Raw genomic sequence first — 21,692 nt, forward strand, 5'->3', positions numbered from 1 at the left:
TTGTGGCATTGTGCAATGAAGTACCGCTGGCATCACCCGGAAAGTGTCGCAAAGTTACAAATACAACTTTGACTGGGTTCTTTTAGAAAAAAAAAACTTAGCTCAGAAAATTATCCTTTTTTATGCAGCCTGTCGAGACAAGGTTTCTTTACATGGCCATGGCGCTCAAGGAAGAAACCGAGACTGTAGACTGCCAACGTTGATTCCTGCTCCGGCAAAGACGGGCCAGCAGTAACCAGCAGGATTTTACAAAGTGAACTCATCACAGCTTGAGCCACTCCATGCCACAAGCAGTTGCTCCTCGAGCCACCGTGCAAAGGTTCCTTGGGGCACAAGTCCAACTCAGCGCCACAACCTTTCTTCTGCAGTTTTTCTACCTACTTAGCTAACCAGGTGGGTCAAATATGGCAGAGGGAAAGGGAATCACAGCTTTAAGCATAGAACCTACTCAAGCTTAATGCAGTTTGAGAGTGAACAGTGAACGAGAAATAGGTAGAGAGAAATAGGACACCTCTTCTCCCTCAGAGAATTGGCAGTGAAAAAAACAGCTTATGAAGGCTTGAATATTGGTCGGAATAATTTGGCATAGGTAGGATAATGACTATGAATGTTTCTGGCAAAGGTAGTGGTAGTAGGCTGAATAATCAAGGAGTTTAAATATAGATTAGAAAACAAATTTCATTACACTAACAGAATTTTAAATCATCCCAATAATTCTTTTAATTGACGGTTTATGCGTGTTGAGCGACAATGCTTCTTGATGCCTGCTTCTTGCTGAGGTCATTCTTACGCTGCATAATTCACCTGTTCAAGTTCCATGTTTCTCCCGTCCAAGCAAATTTACATTCATCACAAGAAAACTTATAGATGATTTCCAGAAACTTGCTGATTAAATGAGAGCAGCATGCACCCCAGGCTTTCTTACATATGCGTTCAAGAGCCTCAGATCTCGTGAATGTTAGACATACTCTTGCTGAGCAAGTTCTTGGTATCATCTGCAAGGTCATTTCAGAATATGAGTTTGCTTAAGTTGGAGAAACAGTCAATCGAAGACATGTCAAGCGATATCGCTGTCGATGCATCTACATTCCAGTTGAAATAAAAGTAAATATAGCACCAAATGCAAGAATTATTGGGATGATGCCATTCTTGCAGTGGAATGAAATCCTTCTAATCTAAATATGCAATCCAAATAATTCAGACTACTAAATACTTCCAAAGGGGTTGCGTCGTGAATTATGCATGTTGTATTCTGTATTTTCTTACTATAAGACCCATCGATGCTGAAACAGCAGAGAAAACATTAAGAGCTGAGTACTTAATACTGTATATTGCTCCATAAATCAGTTTCCCTGCCAACATCAGCGTCCCTCACTAATAATGTTTGGGAGAATGTGTGAAACAAGGCACCTGACCCATAGGGTAGTGCTGTTCACTTTGTTTGGGAATGAAGGTCATACTGTACATGTATGTGATAGCCATACGTGTCATTACCTTTAAAAAAAAGGAAGCAAAACTGTGAGTATGCCTAAGTGGAACAGATTCATTAAAAAAATATTTTGTGCATAAACAAACAAGGACGAAGAAAAGGAGCAACACAAGCACAATCCCGTTCTAACAACTGGTTTTATTTTCGAAGAACCCTTTACTTAAGAACCCAGATCTGTGCTATCCAGTCAGCACAACACATCAATAGCGTATATAACAACATTTGTGATAAAAATGCCACGGATAAGCGCGACCCGGTCAATATAAAAACAGCAATGCGCATTAAACAAGCACTTAAGATGAAAAGACAGGAGCGAATATAGCAGTGAAACAGAAGGATGACTGATGCATTTTTCCTTTAGTTTTGCAATCCAGTGCGCTTCCACAATTTCTCTCGCGATTTGATTTCGATGCATAAACAATATGGAGGTGCTTCTAAGTCAAGGTGAGCACGCATGTTCTTGACAAAGCTTAGCCAAATGCTTACTAGGGCCAGCTTTCAGACTGGACAAGTGTTCCCTTAGTCTCATGTTAACGCATCTTGCAGTCTGCACTACGTACACATGACCTCATGTCATAGGAACCTGATACACAACTTTCTTCGTGCAATGAAGAAATTGGTTCTCACGCATATTTTTAATACTGCATTCTTTCTTTGCATCACCCTTACTTTCGAACTTACTTTTTATCCTAGAACACACACTACCTCTTGTTTTTAGCCGAAAGCACCACTTTTACTTGGTAACTCCCAGCCACCTTTTTAAGTCTGTGTGAAAGGCCATGCACATACGGAATCACTGAAACCTTGGAAGCTAATTCTTTCTGGCTTTGTTTTTTTGTGCATAGTTCTTGATCCTGTTTAAGTTTTTCTTAAGTCTAGCACATGACGCCAGCATCACAGCGAGCAGGCACCTACCCGGCCTCTCTCAACCGATCAACTTGCTCAAGAAAGGCAATGTTTACTGTGCGGTAACACGACTTCAACAATGCTGACCGGCAACATGAAATGACTATGCCATTCTTCACAAGCCTGCAATGGTTTTAGGCATACTTCATTAGCGGTTTTCCAGCTCGGGGCGTGAATGACCAACACACATGTTCTGGTAGAATTTCTAACTTGACATAAAGGAACTGTAGCTTGTTATCTTACTTTGCATGTACTGCAAAGTACTTTCTTTGCAAGTACTGGTAGATAAGAAGCTACGGTTTCTTGTTAACAAGCTACATGAACTATGCCTCAAGCAATTCCAGGCTTGTAAAGAATGGCACAGTCATTTCATGTTGCCACTCAGCATTGTTGAAGTCGTGTTACCGCACTGTAAACATTGCCTTTCTTGTTAGCAAGTTGATCAGTTGAGAGAGGCCGGGTACCTGCTCGCTGTGATGCTGGTGTCATGCGCTAGACTAACGAAAAAACTTGAACAGGATAAGGAACTATGCACAAAAAATTTAAGGCAGAAAGAATTAGCTTTCAAGGTTTCAGTGATTCCATATGTGCATGGCCTTTCACACAGACTTAAAAAGGTGGCTGGGAGTTATGAAGTAAAAGTGGTGTTTTCGGCTAAAAACAAAAGAGGTAATGTGTGTTCTAGATTAAAAAGTAAGTTCGAAAGTAAGGGTGATGCAAAGAAAGAATGTAGTATTAAACATCCGCATAAGAACCAATTTCTTGATTGTGCGAAGAATGTTGAGTATCAGGTTTGTATGACATGTGGTCATGTGTACGTAGGGCAGACTGCAAGATTCATTAACACAAGACTAAGGGAACACTTGTCCAGTCTGAAAGGTGGCCCTAGTAAGCATTTGGCCATGCATTGTCAAGAACATGCGTGCTCACCTTGTCTTAGAAGCACTGGCACATTGTTTAGGCAACGAAATCAAACCGCGAGGGACATTGTGGAAGTGCACTGGATTGCAAAACTAAAGTAAAAATGCATCAGTCATCCTTCTGTTTCATTGCTAGATAAAGAGAATTCGCTCCTGTCATCTTATCCTTAACATAGTTTCATCTTAAGTGCTCGTTTTATGTGCATTGCTGTTTTTATGTTGACGGGGTCGCGCTGATCCGTGGCATTTTTATCACACGTGTTGTTATATGCACTGTTGATGTGTCCTGTTGATTGGATTGAGCAGATCTCTGGGTTCTAAGCAAATGGTTCTTCGTCCTTGTTTGTTTGCGCACAGAAAATTTTTTTAATAAAAAGAGTTTTTCAAAACTGTAAGGAGGTTTTTACTGTGTGCAGTTTAAAAAAAAGAAAAAAGCTTCACAGCTGTTACTAAATGCACTCTCCAGAGCTTTACACTATGCAGCTGTACTAGTTTACACAGAATACACTTCACATCTCGTCAAGGCCCAGGTGGCTATTCAGGTTTTTCAAAGGTGTTTCATTGTATGGGTCGGCACATACAGCATCACTTATTTGCAAGATATTGCATTCCAATTCTATCATATGAGATAAATTCATTAGAGAGTTTTAAATTGCCCTAAATGTATTACAGCTGTGGACCAGTACACTGGCAGTAGCTTGCAGTAACTATAGCTTGTGGAAATATAATTGCAACTGCCATTTTATGTGTACCTGCTAGTGCACAGGCATTGGCCACAGAAATCTTTAGGGTACACTAGTTTCTTCTATATTGGAGTACGCATCCTCCACCAGATTAAAATGTGAAGTGGATTGTCATTTGCGGCGTATGCTCCTGCGTAAACTTTATAACCATTTCTCCTCATCTGCTCTACAGATCATTGTTACTACAACTGCAAAAGGAGGGTGCCTGTTTACAGCACCTGTAGAGAGCAGAGTCGGCGAATCTTGAATGAATAATCATATAATTTTAGTATTTTCCAGCAAAGTTAACACTTTGTGTCTTCCACTGTGGTGTTTTTCAAATTCTAAGGTTGGCACATGTGCACAAGGTTTCACTACAGTATGTCATTTTGCAGGAAAAAGTGTATTTGCGCGTGTTGTTCTGATGCACAGAATGTCATGAGTTTTCTTATGTGTCGGTCACCATATCGAAAACTGCTCCTTTTGGAGTTGGAAGGCAACATTAAGGCGAAGTACATTTAATGTTCGAAAAAAAAAAGGATGTGCCCTCTGATCCCCTTATTTTCGATGGGGGCGAAATGCGAAAACACCCGTCTACTTAGATTTAGGAGCACGTTAAAGAATCCCAGGTGGTCCAAATTTCCGGAATCCCCCACTATGGCATGCCTCATAATCAGATCGTGGTTTTGGCACGTAAAACCCCATAATTTAATTTTTTTGATCTCCTTATTCTCCTCACTTGATGCCTAACGTTCTAATAGCATGATCGACACGATGACCATCAATGTGATGTGCAATTATTGTGTATTGGCGGCCGGGGTACATTCATTTTAGCAGCTTTTTCGGTTGACTTGAATCAGCATTGTAGAATGCTGTTTGCTTCTTTTACTCATTGTTACCAAATATCAATTTTGACTGCGGCAACAAGTATAATGTTGTGTGCTAGCACTCCTGCCAACCGATATAACTTGAAGGCATCTGTGATAAAAAAAAAACAGCTAATGGTTTCCCAAGAGCTAAGGTCCAGTGAGACCAATAAATTTTAAGCTAATACCTGTAGATGGTACTGCTGAATGAATGCCCATCCAGTAGGACTGTCCATACCATTTTCTTCCATAAAATTACATTGAAGATTTCAACAGAATCTGAACGTAGACTTGTCTGCAAAGTGATCCATTTCCTTATTCAAGTAATACAGCTTCAGTAGGAAGACTGAAACTTCAAGTCGTCAGTAGTGGCATGAACATACAGTAAACAGTGCTAAACTTTTCCCTATCTTGCACCTTTTATCATTTCCCGTCCCATTTTCTTCACAGGCTGTTCTTTACTATTTATGGTCATACCCAGTTTAATTTGGTGTCCTTACTTATTTATTATTTGACCAATATCTTTTTTTCTTTATCGGATCTTGATGAAATGTTTATTGATAACGTACCTTAATTTGCCATTTCCACTGATCTTAAACAGACACATCATGTTACAAAGTTTATTTTGCCTAACTCTTCATTGCTTTTTTTTTTGCCAAATGTCCAAACAGTTTATTTTAATTCCTATGTTGATTTCTGGGAAGAATAGGTCTACTAGGTCTACAGATCGTTTTCTGTTTAGGTCATCCCTACTCATTGTAACAACTTACAGCAGTGCCCCTACACACTTCATCACAATCACTGCAAAACACACCCTTCCTATCTTTATTTTAACACTTTGGTTTCTCTTGACCTACTATATGCACCAGATGAGGGTAGGGGCGAGTGAGCTATCCACATCCAAAACCGCTGCCAAGGAACACAGCTGCTGCCCTGATGACACGTATCTGTCGAAATGTTGGCTACAGCAATATCCCTTGTTTTGACAACGTTGAACCACGTTCATGGTTTTTTAATGCTTCAGTTACCGCTTTGTTGTGTTCTGTGATTGTCTTTTGTTGCCAATTCCTTTAGGATGGAAATTCACCAATATTATTTGTTTCTCCTAACAGCAGCAAGTTTATCCTTGCAAGGCATGTGGGACAGCTTTCACCAGGAAACAGTGCAAGACGAGTGGTCGAAGAAAATAAAATTGCTTCTGTGATCTAAAGTACTTGATGAATAAAATTTTGCACTTATTTGTATATATGTCGTGCAATTCATTCATATCACAAAAAGCAAAGTGTTTGATCTTTTGAGCTATTTCAATGTGTTGGCCAGACAGTTTTCTCCATAGCGACCGGCTGCTTCTGCAATGAGCTGCATTCATGACATTTGCATTAAAGGATATGTACTATTGGGGACAAAAGTGCCCAGGACGTGCGAGTGTCGACCAAATTGCATCTCTGCACTATCAGCCGCTATCATCTGCGTTGCAGACCACTTTCCGAATGCAAATGTTAGCGTGGCTGATCCCAGCAGAAAGTGCACCAATAAAATTCGGTCGTCATTCGCACATTTTGGGCACTTCTGTCCCCGATAGTACATTCTCTAAATAATCAATATGCTCTGTAAAACATAATGCATGGAACACCTCTATTTTAACGATTGGACCGTATAGTACAGATTTAGCATACGGAGCCTTTTTATTTCTGAGTACGGAAACACCTGTATGTTAACGGTTGGACTGTATAGTAGAGATTCAGCATACAGAGTCTTTTGTTTTCTGCATACAGAAACACCTGTATTTTAACGGTTGGACCGTATAGTACAAATTCAGCATACGGAGCCTTTCGTTTCCTGGATACGAAAATACCTGTATTTTAACGGTTGGACCGTATACTACAGATTCAATATACAGCGCCTTCCGTTTTCTGAATACGGAAAGCACCTGTACATTAACGGTCGAACCATACGATTCAGCATACAGAGTCTTCCGTTTTCTGAATACATAAGCACTCGTATTTTGTAATACGGTCTCTATTTTTACGGTTGTCCGTTCTACGGAAATGACCGTTCTTTACTTACGGAAAGTGTTCGTTCACAAATTACCAGCAGATTTGCCGTAAAACCAAAGCAATTTTTTTTACAGTGTACGCGATAACACGTTCACGGCCGTGCTGAGCTTGTTCCAAGACGGCATCGATGCCGTGGCCACTGGCATTGGTGCGCACCTCTGTAGGGGCTGACGTGTCGAAGTGTCCTAGAATCGGCGGGGTGGTGAGTATGGTGGTAAGGCGAGAAAAGGCGGCGACCTCAGAGTCTCCCCATGAAAACGGCACACTTTTCTTCAGAGACCTGTCAGAGGGTGCGCGATGGTGGCAAAACCTTTAACAAAGCGGCGGAAGTAAGAGCAAAGGCCCACGAAACTTCGGACATCTTTTGAGGACTGTGAGAAAGGAAACTCTTTCACGGCGCGAATTTTCTCCGGGTCCGGTCGTATGCCAGACGCATTGACGACGTGTCCAAGGAATGTAATTTCACGGTGGCCGAAGTTACATTTCTTCGACTTGAGCTTGATGTTCAAGAAAAACAGCAAGTACAGCTGAAAGGCGCTCAAGGTGCGTGCCGAATGTGGGCGAGAACACAATAACATCATCTAGGTAGCAGAGACAAGTCGACCACTTAAATCCTTGGAGTAATGAGTCCATCATACGCTCAAAGGTAGCCGGAGCGTTGCATAGCCCAAAAGGCATAACCTTGAAGTGGTAAAATAACGCCATCAGGCGTTATAAAGGCGGTCTTTTCACGACCGAGATCATCTACAGCGATTTGCCAGTATCCGGACCGTAGGTCGATGGATGAAAAATACTGTGCCCCGTATAGGCAATCAAGGGCGTCATCTATACGAGGTAGTGGGTAGACGTCCTTCTTCGTGATGCGGTTGAGGTGCTGGTAGTCAACGCAGAATCTCCATGTGCCGTCCTTCTTTTTGACCAGCACAACAGGTGACGCCCAGGGACTTCACGATGGCTCAATGATGTCTTCCGCTAGCATCTTGTCTACTTCCGCTTTGATGACTTGGCGCTCCGAAGCTGAAACTTGGTAGGGTCGCCGATGGATGGGAGGATTATCGCCTGTATGTACACGGTGTTTGACAAGTGACGTCTGGCCTAAGAGACGGTTGTTCAGGTTGAATATATCCTTGTACGAAACCAATGAACTGCAGAGCTGGTCAGCCTCCACAGGTGTCAGATTCGGGGCGATCATTTTCCTAATGTCGTGGTCAGTACAAGTGGCTGACCGGTTCACAGGACGCGTCGACGGCAAGTCTCAGCGCAGTGAACTTCTAAAGCAGTGATCGTAGCCAGGGTGATATCTTTAGGCAGAATTTGCTTTGTGAGCCCGAAATTCACCACAGGGAGATACGTGCGATTGTCTGTGACTCTCAGTATTGTATGCGGGACAGTAACGTTGTGGCTGAGAACGATGGCAGTTATAGGAGCGGAGATGTAATCACCATCGGGAACTGATGTAGATGGCGCAATTTCGATGAATGTAAAGGCCTGTGGTGGAACGCGAACAAAATCAGTCGGTCTTAGGCGAATTTCGCGAGGTGTCGGAGGATCGTCCAGCAGTGGCAGGTCAAGACGCACAGTATTTGAGGAACAATCGATGAGCGCTGAATGGGCAGAGAGGAAGTCGAGGCCTAGTATGAGGTCATGGGGGCATTGGTCAAGCACAGTAAAAAGGACGACAGTTTGGCGGTCGGAAATGTTCACACGTGCAGTGCACAGTCCGATCACGGCTACCGTGATGCCGTCGGCGACTCGTACGATCCGAGTAACGGCCGGCGTAACAACTTTGCTTAAATGACGGCGAAGGCGGCTGGTCATAATCGATATGTGCGCTCGGGTATCTATGAGTGCTGTGACGGGTGTACCATCAACGTGGACGTCAAGAAGGTTATGTCTCGTAAACAGCCTCAAAGGAGGATTTTGCGGCGAATTCGACATTGCAGCACTAACGCCAAGGTGCCGCATTGCCTAGTTTTCCAGCCGGGATGGTCCTGGGTAGGTCGGCGAGGGCGAGCGGTGAAGCTGGGGCGCACGTGGCCGGCGACGTTCAGGCGAGGGCGAGCGAGTATAGCGACGAGGAGAGGTAGCGGCGTCGGAAGCGTCGTAGAAGCGACGGGGCGAAGAACTGCGGGGCGAACTTGAATTCCAGAATGTGTTTCGAGGCGGGGACGGCCAACGGCTACGGCAGTGACGGGAAACGTGACCGATTCGGCCGCAGCAGAAACAGATCGGCCTGTCATCAGATGTACGCCAGTCCGATGGATTCCGCGCACTGTAGGGATAACGGGCACTGTAGGGCGGACTGTGATAGGACCGAGGCATAGGAGCAGGGCCGGTGTCAGGACGACTCAAGGAGCAGGCGCTGGGGAGACCCATATTAGCGATCTCCTGACGAACCACGGACTCGATCAGCGATATCGTCTCAGCAGAATTGGTCAAAGACGTCTGTTGAGGCGAGACAGGAAACGCTGCTTCGAGTTCGCGGCGCACAATGCGGGTCACATTTTCACTTGGTGGTCGCAAGCTAGATTGGTCGGTTGGGTCGGTGCAAGAAGAGGTCGCTGCAGTATTTGGAAGCCGTGTAAACTGATTATGTATACGGCGGCTCTTAACCTGCTCGAAACGGCGGCATTCCTTCATGATGGCATCGACAGTCGACAAGTTTCTAAAGACCAGAAGGTTGAATGCGTCGTCCGCGATGCCCTTGATAATGTGCCCAACCTTGTCCGCCTCTGGCATTGACGTGTCGATCTTATGACAGAGGGCGAGGACGTCCTGAATGTAGGAGACATACGACTCGGTGGCAGTTTGGGCACGCGTGGCAAGTTGTTGCTTGGCGGCTAGCTGTCGACCGGTTGGATTGCCAAAAACGTCGGACAGCTTCTCTTTAAACAACTCCCAGCTGGTGAGCTCTTCCTCGTGTGAGTAATACCACATTCGCGGTGTTCCGTCGAGGTAGAACACAACATTGGCCAGCATTATGGTCAAATCCCGCCTTCTCACCTTGCTGACGCGCTCATACATCTTCAACCATTCTTCTACGTCAACACCATTGAGGCCGTTGAATTTACCGGGGTCTTGCGGCTGAGGTAGAGCAACGTACTGGGTCTGCGTATCGGCGATGCAGCTGCAGACGCGGTGCCTGCCGCTGGATGCATGTTCCCAGGCTGGGCGAGACGTCCGCTGCGGAGCTCCGTGGCGAAGACGCGTACCCAGCACCTCTCACCAAAAATGTCACGGGTATAAACTATTTACGAGGTGTATTTACAGGAGATAGATAAACAGCAGCTGAGAATACAGAGAGGCTGTTTCTACGAACAGCACTTCGTCCTCTTCTCCGTCGTCAACATTGCCTGCTTTCCTACAGTAACAATACATTAGTCATCGAAGGTTCCAGAGTAATCCCTGGTGCCCACGTGTCTTCCAAAAAGTACTACCGAATTCGCACTGCTCATACAATCAGATTACATAGGCGTCGCTGACAACAGACAGCGGATAAAAGCATCGATAACGTTCGAGAAAATTCCGATACATTTAACGTTTAACATTTGTTAGCCGGTGAAGAGTGGTCACCGGTTAAAGGTGAACAAGTACACATGTGAATATATTGGGCTGTTCCACGATGCATGCAATTGTGTGCAGGATAGAGAGAAATATTTTCACGGCCGTGTGTAGGTCTTTTGTTTTGTGCGTCTGTTTTCGATGCCGATTTATTCATGGGAATGAATGTTCTTGTTTACAGGTACGCGATGTAGTATCGGCGTCAATTGAAACACGAACAGCGGAGCACCTAACGGAAAGTACAGTGTGCGCCGTCCAGTCATCACTATTGACAGGAGTGTACATCCGGTTTGACTGCACTGCGTAATGATGTTGCGTTCCGTTCTGCTTGTCTTTTATTTGAAAGCGACAAAAAATGACGGCGCTATATTGATGACTAAGCAAACTTCACGCACCGCTGTTCCAGTTTCATTTGACGCCGATAGAGCGTACGGTTTCGCCACGTTTGGCGATAATACTTGCCCTATGCTGTGATATTTTAACTTCTGTGTTCTTTGATTTTCGTTTCTCGCTCTGAAATAAAGGAGAGCCAAAAGGAAACGAAAGGGGGGGAGCATAATCGCGCTCTGCGGTCAAACCCGATGTTCGTGCCCGTCAATGGTGACGACTGGACGGCGCGCACTATACCTTCCGTTATGCGCTCCGTTCGTCGCGTTTCATATGACGCGGATACTACAGGGTTGTCCGCATTTAAGGGGAACATCTTATTAGTATTGAAAACATAATTGAAGCTGATGTTCAGTACGTAATTCGAAAAATCATTATTGTGTTTCTCGACACCATGATTACACATCGTATAACGAACATTTCATTCGTGAAGTAGAATAAACGCTGTAGTTTTACCGGCTTAAATACTAATGAGGTGTTCACCTTAGATGTGGTCGACCCTGTACATCAAACTTACGATCGCCCTAAGTGTCACTGAATGACTTGATTAAATTTGCCATAGGAATCCACGAGGGCCACATGACAGCGATGGTCTGGCGCGGCGAATGCTTGGCGCATAACCACTCAGGAATGGAGGGTCGGCCGAAGTGGGCCCGCCGCCTCTGCTGAAAACCTAATGAAAGTGTTGCGCAAACGCATCTAAGAGGTCCTCGATGGTTTCACGATTGCTTCTAACAGGGAGATGGTAGTTCGTTTTACTTTGTGTCGACCTCAGTTGCACATATCTCGGTAAATTTCTAGGCTGTTTAGAACGATCATTATTGACTGAGCTCATTTGGAGACCAAGATCACGGCCGTACAAGTGTTTGCTGAAATGTAGGTACTCCTTATTTGAATTGAGCTTTCCATTTTTCAGATCCGCTCTTCGCTCATTTCAGTGGTTCGCGAAGCGTAGCCAAAAACCTAAATGGATAACGTAAAGCGCGACTTCATCTTAGGGGTCGTGCATAGCAATTCCTCCTGCAGAATGACACTTAAAGATGAACTTGATTTCAATTACCCGACTTTAATATGCGGGACCAGTATGTGTTGAAAGAAAGCGATAACAACTCACGTAATCTTCAGCGGCGAAATTATAATGCTGGGAGTACAACCCTGTCGGCGCCATTGAAGCCATGTTTGAGTGCTGTCACAATTGAAAGACAAATACTTCCCTGCTCGAACGAGTTTCCTGCTGTGTGTGCGGAGGGGAGTCTGCCGTAGCACTGGACTCCCCGGATGAATTTTGACCTTCTCGGATTAGGACGTGCAACTAAATCTGAATACACGAGCACTTTTTTTTCACTTCCATCGAAATGTGGCTGATGCGGTCGCGATCGAACCCGTGACCTCGAGTAATTCCAGAGTCACAAGGCTACTGTGCCAGGCAAAGAAGTGTTAATTGGACGTGCGGTCGCTTCAATGTGTCGCCTAAACCCTACGGTGCTTTAATGCGAGTGAGCGTCTGCACACCCTGCGTCAGTTGTCCGCTTGACAAATTTCCAAGGTGTTCATTCTTCCGTAGGTAACTAAACGTACCGTACCGCACCTTGAATCTAATTGATCCAGATTGTCCGCGAGCGCTGTCGCGTCTATTAGTACCGTTTTCTTGCCTTCTTCCGTTGTCCTTTGCCTCTCCCACATCCCCCCCCCACCCGTATCGCCGCTGCGAGCGCAGAGTGCCAAGGCTGTTGTTCACTCGTCTCGTGAGGTGGTCGTTTCTACCTCCCCTCTTGATTGTTGCACAATAGTACGAAGGCAAGTGCTGCAGCTTCTGCAATGCTTTTGCTGGGGTCACCGATAATTACCGCCGTCTGGTGGGTATTGTTACGACGGGCAGGGAGCTGCAGATTACATTGTGGGGACGCGACGGAAAGCTCCAAATTTTCGAAAGAAGTATGCACAATTTCTACGACTGAACAGCTGTAGCCTTACGGTAAGTTGGCCGATATTTACGTGCCTGGATGCAGCAATAACACAGGAAGCAGTCACAGCGATGTGGCCGGACAATCTTCAACACTTCGATGTTCCGGTAGTCGCGAAGCGACATGTGGAACGGCCGTCTGCTGCTGAGAGTGTGCCAGTAGCAGTTCTCGATCGCCTCGAAGACGAACTGGCCCATGCTGTTCTTCACAATGAACTTGCTATTGAACTGCATCCCCAGGAACACTGCGCGAGTTGAAGATACGAACGCATGTTTGTAGTATATGACTCTGCGAGCGTGCGTACAGTCAGCTGTCTTAAGAATCTAATTAGAACAGTCACTCAAAAATTAAAAGCGTAAAGGAAGAGACTATATTGGGACGTGTACTTATCTTTACCTGTAATAGGGTAATTCTGCCAGATAAGAAATGTAAGAAATTATCGCCGAGCGCAAGGCGCGCCCTTCTGTATCGGAACTTTCCCAAATGTTATCGCTCTTTATATCTGTTGCCTATGTTGTGGATCAGCCTTCTGTAATCAGATTACATGGACGACGCGAATGGTGGTGTACATTATAGAGCTCGGCAATTATAGTGTCAGCAATTATGCTGGAAGGTTCATTGAGCCGAGTTTAAATAGTCGACGCTTCTGATTTCGCACATCGACGAGTGTGCTCGACGGTATCATCATACTTAGGAGTTACATGTTTTGCTTGGCACAGGTTGGACTTAAATTCATAACTCAGTTTTGACATTGGATCTTTCTTAACAACTTTCTGTGGCAATGAAGGGAAGGGTACGCAGTCAAAGCGCTTGAGAAAAGAGTCCCACATTTTCATACGCGCTAGGTTAAGCTGGGGAAAAGAACACACAATAAACTTATTTACAACGCCTAAGTACGACAAAACACACCACTGAGTCTTGAAGTTTACCGACTTTGAGGCAAACGCGAAACCCTCGCACGTAGAATGCTGCGCCTATTGAGCATCTGCGACTGGTCAGGTAACCACCTGACTGCTTGACGTAGTAATACATGTGCAGAAGTTCCGCCCTCGCAGCTGTCCCTTCATTGCCACAGAATGTTGCCCATGAGTATACCACGTGACAATATTGACTCGTGCTGTGAGCTGTGTGAAAAAAGAAAAGATGCTGACAATAAAGAACGTCCCGGACGACAACCCACGCGGAAGCCACAGTACGAACCCGAATCAACTCGCCCTCCTTTCGGTTCGGCTACAGTAAAGACTAATTTACGGAAGCGTTTTCAGTGCCGCTGTATTGGGCTGTTGCCGCTGTCATTTTGTATCTATAAAAACCGAATTCACTTTACTATGCAGTCCATTTGTATAGCTGAAAATTGCTTTAAGGATGCGTTAAATGTTCCGCGGCCGTCTTATTCGACGGCAATTTGCACAAAACTGGGAAATTGTTCATTTAATAGCCCAACATGACGCGACCAATACACAAAAAGAGAATGTAGGGTTCCAAAGAGCCACGCTGCCAGCGATCGAATCATTATATTGCTACGTGCAGACAGACACCAATAAATTAACGATTTACTATTCACTTACAAGAGGTGTGCAGCCAGAGATCAGGATGTAAAGGAGCTAGGGAATAGCTCAGATCCCCGTCTTCGTCCTCTTTTCCGCCATGCCTTTTAAAAAGCCCCAGTTGTATCGCAACACAATCCTTAGCGTCAAAAGTGCCATCCCGGTGACTCTTGTGGTTGGAGCGGAGGATGTTGCGAGGCTGGCTGGACCAATTTCATAGGTGACATCACTTTCTTCGTGAACGACGTGACAGGGGCCTTTGTAACAAAAGAGGAGTTTCTCGCACAGGGCTACTCAACGGCAAGGCGACCAAAACGGCACTACGGGACCCTGCAAAATAGCGGTGCTTCCGGTTGTCTTCTGACACGGATAGGCGAGCACGTGCAAGTTATCCAGCGTGATCAGAGGGAGTGATGATATCACGCGCATATTGCTTTGTCGAGGTGGAAATAAATGGTAGCAGGGTGCCTACTTGCAGGTTAGGTTCACGGCCATACAAGAGGTAAAACGGGAACTAATCGGCCGGTAGCAAGGCGAGAAGAATGATGCAATTTACAGCCAGGTCCCAATTGCGTTTATCGGCCGAAACTTATTTCGCAAGTATATCTGTAAGGGTGCGGTTCAATCCCTCGGTCAGGTCGTTGGCTTGAAGATCGGAGGAGGTCATAAGCTGATGCTACATAGAGCAGACGAGCATGATGTCTCCAATGACCTTGGACAAGAAAGTACGGCCTCGGTCTGTTAGTATTTGATGTAGAGATCCATGCATAATAATGACCTCGTGTAGCAGGAAATCTGACACATCTGTCACGCAGTTGCTTGAGAGAGCGCACGTAATGGCGTATCTGGACGAGTAGTCAAGAGCGGTAGCAATTGACGCACTCCTTTCCCGGCGCAGACGCCAGAATAGGGCCAAGCCGACACGACCCAATGGCTCTAACGGGATTTCATTTGGCTGCAGGCACCCAGCAGCAAACAGGGATCGCTTCTAGCGGCCTTGAGATATAGCTCACAAATTGCGACATATCGCCGCACAGAACGTACAAGACCGGGCCAAAAGAAGCTGCGGCGTGCTCTGTTGTAATTTCAAGACACGCAGAGATGTCCAGCGGCGGGTGCGTCGTGCAGTTCCTTTAGAACGGTCAAACGGAGGTACTTTGGAATGACAAGAGGTCGGTCGGGGCCTTCGGGATGAGCATTACGACGGTACAAAGTACCATCCCGGTGAACAAAAAGACATAAGGAAGCGTCGTCGGGCGCGTATTCAAAACCATAGATGAGCGGTTGTAGTGAGGCATCACCACGTGGCTTGTCAGTGTGCGGAGAAGGTGTGAGAAGGAGAAAACACGATGTCAGGAACGTCAGAGCTGCCGACGGGGTAATTCGAGAAACTATCGGCGTCTTGGTGCAGGCATCGGGACTTGTGAATCGCAAAGTATGAAAACTCCAGTAGCCTCAAAGCTCAACGACCAAGCCGGTGCGTGGGATCCGTGGGGGAGGAAAGAGAGCAAAGAGCATAGTGGTCGATTACCACAGAAAACCGACGGCCGTAAAGGTAAGGTCGAAACTAGGCAACTGCACAGATAACAGCAAGGCATTTCCGCGTAATAGAATTGTTGCGCTCTGGTGGTTAGAAGAGGCGGCTGGCGTGAGCAATAACGCGATTGTGGTCACGCTGACGCTGTGCTTGGACAGCGCCTACACCATGACCACTGGCATCCGTACGCAAATCTGTTGGGGCATAAGGGTCGAAGTGAATGAATGAATGTGTGTTGTTTAGTGGCGCAAGGGTCAGATATGGCCAAAATCGCCGCCATGCCAGTGTTTGTGAGTTTGCAGTGGAGCGATGAATTCTGAGAAGTAGATGAGGCGTGGCTGTAAAGGGGCCTAAAAATAGTCGCTGTAAAGTGCGTAAAATATACATGCACGAAAATCATGGTAATGACTAATGATGTGTACTATGAAAGTGAAGAATCCATTGAGAAACAATTATAGGATAATTAAAATATTTAAGATGCAGTAATTAGCAAGAAGCACTACTGCCTAAACAGAGCCCTTGAACCAGAAGGGCCTGGAGGCATGTGCTATAAAAAACTACTATTACAGCGGCATCCTCTGGAAATAGGATGCGCTACGAACTTGTTGGGCTAATAACATGCAGGACCACATAGTTCAAGGAATCGGCGACTGCTTTGGCTTTAAAAAGCAGTTCCCCCCAAAAATTGACGGGATGAAGGGGGACATGATATCGGTATGCTTGTAAAAAATATTTCTTTCGCGCTGTCTCGGCTTCCCGACACTCCAGGAGGACGTGGAAGACGGTCAACCTCTCACCACATCTATCACAGGTTGGTGGTTCATCACCAGTCAGCAAAAAACTGTGGGTGGCATATGTATGTCCTATTTTGAGACGACAGAATAGGACATCAGTTCGTCGTGTTTTCGTTACAGGGGGCCAGAAACCTAACTGTGGTTTAATCAAGTGAAGCTTATTATTTGTTTCAGCGTCCCACAAGCGCTGCCAGTGGTCTCGCAGTTTTCTTCGCAGAAAAGGCTTCAAATCTGCGGGAGGAATAGTAGCCGCAGGATTAATAGCTTGCGATGTAGTTGATGTGGCCAACTGGTCTGCTAGTACATTGCCCTCGATGCCTCTATGGCCAGGCACCCAGCATATAATCACATGCTGGTTACATATATGCACTTTACACACAACGGAATAGACATCAGTAAGTACAGGATTTTTATGTTTACCGAGTGACATCAACGCTTTTACGACGCATAGGGAGTCTGCAAATACAATTGCTTTTTGATGTTTTTATTTCCTTATATGCTTCACAGCCGACAATAGTGCATGGGCCTCTGCCATAAAAATACTTGTTTCCGGGTGCAGTACATCGGATTCCGAAAAGGATGGACTGACGGCTGCATAAGACACCCCGGCATGTGACTTGGAAGCGCCTGTGTAAAACTCTGTGCACGAGTACTTGGATTGAAGCTCTAAGAAATGCATTTTAATGTGTGCCTCTGGCACGTGTTTAGTGACAACTACAAACGAGGTATCGCAATCTATGAGTTGTCACTGCCACGGTGGTAACAGTTTAACTGGAGCCATAGGACGATCATCAAGCAGTGGAACACCCATTTCCTCACTGAGGTTCTTCACAGGCAAAGAGAACGGCTTTCTCGCTGCAGGTCGGTTATGGAAGAGTGTGGCAGCGGTCACATCGTTTATTGTTGAATAAGAAAGATTTTCAATGTTCGTTTGCACTTTCGGAAAATATGTGAAACTGCTGTATGATCGCTGCAGATGCAGCGACCACTGATTCGACTCTACGTAGAGGCTCTGGATTAGACTTGTCCTGAAAGCACCGGTCGCGAGGCACATACCTAGGTGGTGGATAGGGTCTAAGATCTTTATTGCACTTGGCGTTGTAGAATTATAAATTATAGACCCGTAATCAAGGCGTGAGAGGACAAGACTGTTATATAAGTTCAAGAGACACTTTCGATCACTGCCCCATGTTGTGCGCGATAGAAGCTTTAGGAGATTCATTGTCTTCAGGCACTTTGTGCTCAGATAGTTAAGATGAGAAATAAACGTCAGCTTGGAATCTAAAATGATTCCTAGAAACTTATACTCGTTGCTCACAGAGAGAGCATCTCGTTTGATTTCTATACTTGGGACTGGCGTTACGCATCTCTTGTTTGTAAAGAGTATGCAAGGGCTCTTCTGTGAATTCACTTTGAAACCATTTTCATCTGCCCATTTGGACAATCTGTTTAATCCCATCTGTACTTGTCGTTCGCAGATTGCAATATTGCATGACTTGAAGGCTATTTGCACGTTGTCGACATAAACGGAATAAAACATTGTGCGTGGGATGACTGTATGCTGGGAATTAATTTTTACCATAAATAGTGTGCAGCTAAACACACCCCATGCGGCACACCAGTTTCTTGTGTAAATGAGCTAGACAAAGCTCTACCCACCCTTACGTGAAATGTGCGATTAGAGAGGTAACTTTCAATTGTGTTTAGCATATTGCCGCGAACACCCATCGTCGAAAGATCTCGGAGAATTCCAAAGCGCCACATGGTGTCATAAGCTTTCTCTAGGTCTACAAATACAGACAGGCAGAACTGCTTATGTATGAAAGCATCTCTAATATATGTCTCAATGCGGACAAGGTGGTCTGTTGTAGACATACCTTCTCGAAAACCACACTGGAAGGTGTCCAGTATTTTGTTATTTTCTAGGAAGCAGATTAGGCACCGGTTTATCATCTTCTCATACAGCTTGCACGGGCAGCTTGTTAGAGCTATTGGCCAGTAGCTGCTGGCTAAGGATGGGTCTTTGCCTTGTTTAAGTACCTGGATGACTATGGCTTCTTTCCATGAGGACAGAATACAGACAGCCGCCCACATGTCATTAAAAAAAGACAAGAGTGTTTTCAGTCCTTCAAGATGTAGGTATCTAATCATGTCATACATGCTACTAAGAATGCTACTGCGTTCCATTCTTAAAGGCGAAGCCTAAGGGTCGTCCAAATTTTTTGTATACAAATTCACCCAACTTTTCCTTTAGCTGATGTATTTTTTGTAATACCGAACGCCGTACCAAATGGAAGCAAAAGGATGTAAATATATGACTGCACCCATGTAAAACGTGAATAATTCACAGCAGTGAACCCCGAGTAGGCTTATTTCAGAAGCGGTAATTCATGCGGGAGGTAGGGCACCAAGGCCACCAATAGGTAAGCTCTCCCAAGTAACGTAAGATTTAATGAAGAAACAACAAAGACAAGAAAGTGTAACTGAAGAGATCAGATTCGATGAGCTCTAACTTCAGAGATCAGGCATTAGGCTGCTCTTCGCTGCCCCAAATAATCTTGGCAGTCTGTGCTAAAAAGCGAATCGCGAGGCTGACAGTCAAAAACGTTACAGGAAAAAAGCACTGACAGCCGTTTTTAAGTACCATTGTAAAGTCGTTTAGCCGATTCCTTTATGATGCGGACATTTCCATTTTGGACAGACGTGGCGTTGGGCATATGGCCGCATGCGCGTACACTCAAGTAAGGTTAGTAAGCCAGAAACATGGTCACTTCTCATTGCAGCGCAATGAATGTGGCTGTGACACACTTTTTAGGGGCGAAGCTCCTTAGGGTGTGGGTCGTTCCCTCCTCTGTAGTAGTAGTAGTAGTATGTAGCCACCTGTAGTTTTATGAAGTGTTCACTAGATGGCGTTCCGGTCCCGCTTCCACTTCAGCTTCCACTTCCGGTTCCACTTTGCGCGCGTTCGGTGCGAACGCGGGCAAAACGCCGACGGCGTCGACAACAGTTCTGCGCGTTGCTGGTGCTGCTGCATGTCCAAGTTTATACAGGTGATAAAACTACCTTGAGTCGACCCCATGACTGCTTCGCATGCTACTCAGGGTTCCCCTACGGGAAGATGGTGTAATTTTCTCTCTCGTTCCCGACGCGCGCTCTCTTTATCTCTCGTCCGTAGCTGTGGTTTACCCGAATGATCCCCCGGTGCTTTGCCCACTCATCATCATTCACTCCGTGGATATGCTGTGATTTATTTTTAGGTATTGTGCCACACTGTAAAACTCATGACGAGCGCGCGTGAATAATCTCAGAAGCATTCCAAATTCAGTAGAGTGGTGATTTTTGCGTGAACATTATTTTTGCCTAAACTGCTTCCGAAGGAAATATCGTTCCTATCGGAGTGATTACATTCTTGTTTTACTTGCACGCATGCTCCCTTCATGTGCTCCCGCGTTTTTCTTGCAAATTCAAAGAAAGAACACTCGGTTATTAGACAGCACTGTTGTTTGCCCTCTCTCCCGTCCTGTTATTTTGCGCTGTTTCCGGTCAAGTCAATATCTCGCCCTCCAGTCATCCGCAGCTGGGCGTTAGACGTACGTTCTTTGATCTGTAGCTGCTGTTGGACAAGCAGGTGGTCGATCATCGTCAGGTATTCCAGACCCACGGGGCAGCCCGGGATCACCGGCAGGGCCGATGGCGCTGGTCCCGGCGTCGGCATCTGAACGTAGGGTCCGCTCTGCGCATTGAGAGGCCCACCAGCCTCCGGCATTCCGGCCATGCGGCTTCCGGTTGCTTGCTGTCCGACCATTCCAGCGGTCGGCACCAACATCTGCTGCCGCGTCTGCGATCCTACGGGCGCTTTTGGCTGTGCCGGTGCAGCTCGTGGCACTGGCGGGGATGCCGGCCGCGGCGCAGGCCGTGTTGCCGGCCGTGGCGCAGGCCGTGTTGCCATCGTGGGTGTGACACCTTTCTTTTTACGAAAGCCCGTCAGCGCAAGAGCAGCTTTGGCAGCTCCTTTGCAGAGTCCTCAGCCGCACTCTGCCTGCGTTGTGAAAGTGAGCCGTGAGGAGAAGATTCTCGCTCCAAACCTACCCTAACGAGCGGTCGTTTACATGGTCTTGAGAGCATGTGTCGCTGAGCGAGAATAATTTCGTGCAGAGGAAGGCATTGCAAACCACGAAAGCGTTTGGTGTACTATAACAGGGCAAGACACGATAATAATAATAGGAGGCATCTGCAGGAAAGCAAATGCTCCTGATGAGCACATTACACAAATTCACGACTTCCTTTCTGGCGGAGTTAAAGAACGAAGCAATGTGGTCCTTATTGGCGATTTTATCTTTCCTCCACCGACTAGAATACACATGAAATTATCAACAAGGAGGTCTCAAGCTGCGATCTACTTCTAAACATTGGCTTTAGCATTTCATTAAACCAGCTGGTGGAGGTGCCTAGACGCTTTCAAGGACAAAGCCGTTGAATTCTCCACCTTGCATTTGTCTCGCGTAACTTCTTATCGGAGCTAACAGTAGAAGATGGCATATTCGAACACAAACTACTGGTATTAAAGATTAAGGTTGCGCGTAAGAATATCAGGCGCTCCGTGGACGAAAAGCATGTTTGCAAAAAATTATGACAGCTGATAACGTCGGCGTCATAGATTATTTGGAAACATTACTAGACCGCTTAAGTCTGGAAAGATACGAAACTGCCGACAATCTATGGCAGAAATTTAAGGAAGGCATTACATTCTGTGAAGATAACTTTATCTCAACTTATATATGACGTATAAACCGTAAATCACCGTGGATGACGCGTAACATTATTCATATGAAAGTAAAAGTACAGCGTATGCGCAGAAACCGAGGTATAATCCGCAAGACATTCGCAGACTTGCCATTGAACTTAAGGCTGCAATAACGTCCGCGCGTAACACCTTCATTTC

At 45.7% G+C, this 21,692-nt stretch overlaps 1 protein-coding gene across 1 annotated transcript in view; it reads right to left on the bottom strand.

Moving 5' to 3' along the window:
- The window catches only part of LOC119454355 (phospholipid scramblase 2-like), a 64,788-nt gene extending 44,089 nt beyond the window's left edge, over nt 1–20,699 (bottom strand). Inside the window, exons 1-2 of the mRNA XM_037716310.2 lie at nt 20,345–20,699; nt 12,904–13,116 (exon numbers count right to left, since the gene is read on the bottom strand). Coding sequence (XP_037572238.2) covers nt 12,904–13,116; nt 20,345–20,699 — 568 coding nt within the window. The remainder of the gene's footprint in view (nt 1–12,903; nt 13,117–20,344) is intronic.
- Nucleotides 20,700–21,692: the final 993 nt, after the last annotated feature.

This window comes from Dermacentor silvarum, chromosome 5 (assembly GCF_013339745.2).
Source record: "Dermacentor silvarum isolate Dsil-2018 chromosome 5, BIME_Dsil_1.4, whole genome shotgun sequence".
Classification (NCBI taxonomy): domain Eukaryota; kingdom Metazoa; phylum Arthropoda; class Arachnida; order Ixodida; family Ixodidae; genus Dermacentor; species Dermacentor silvarum.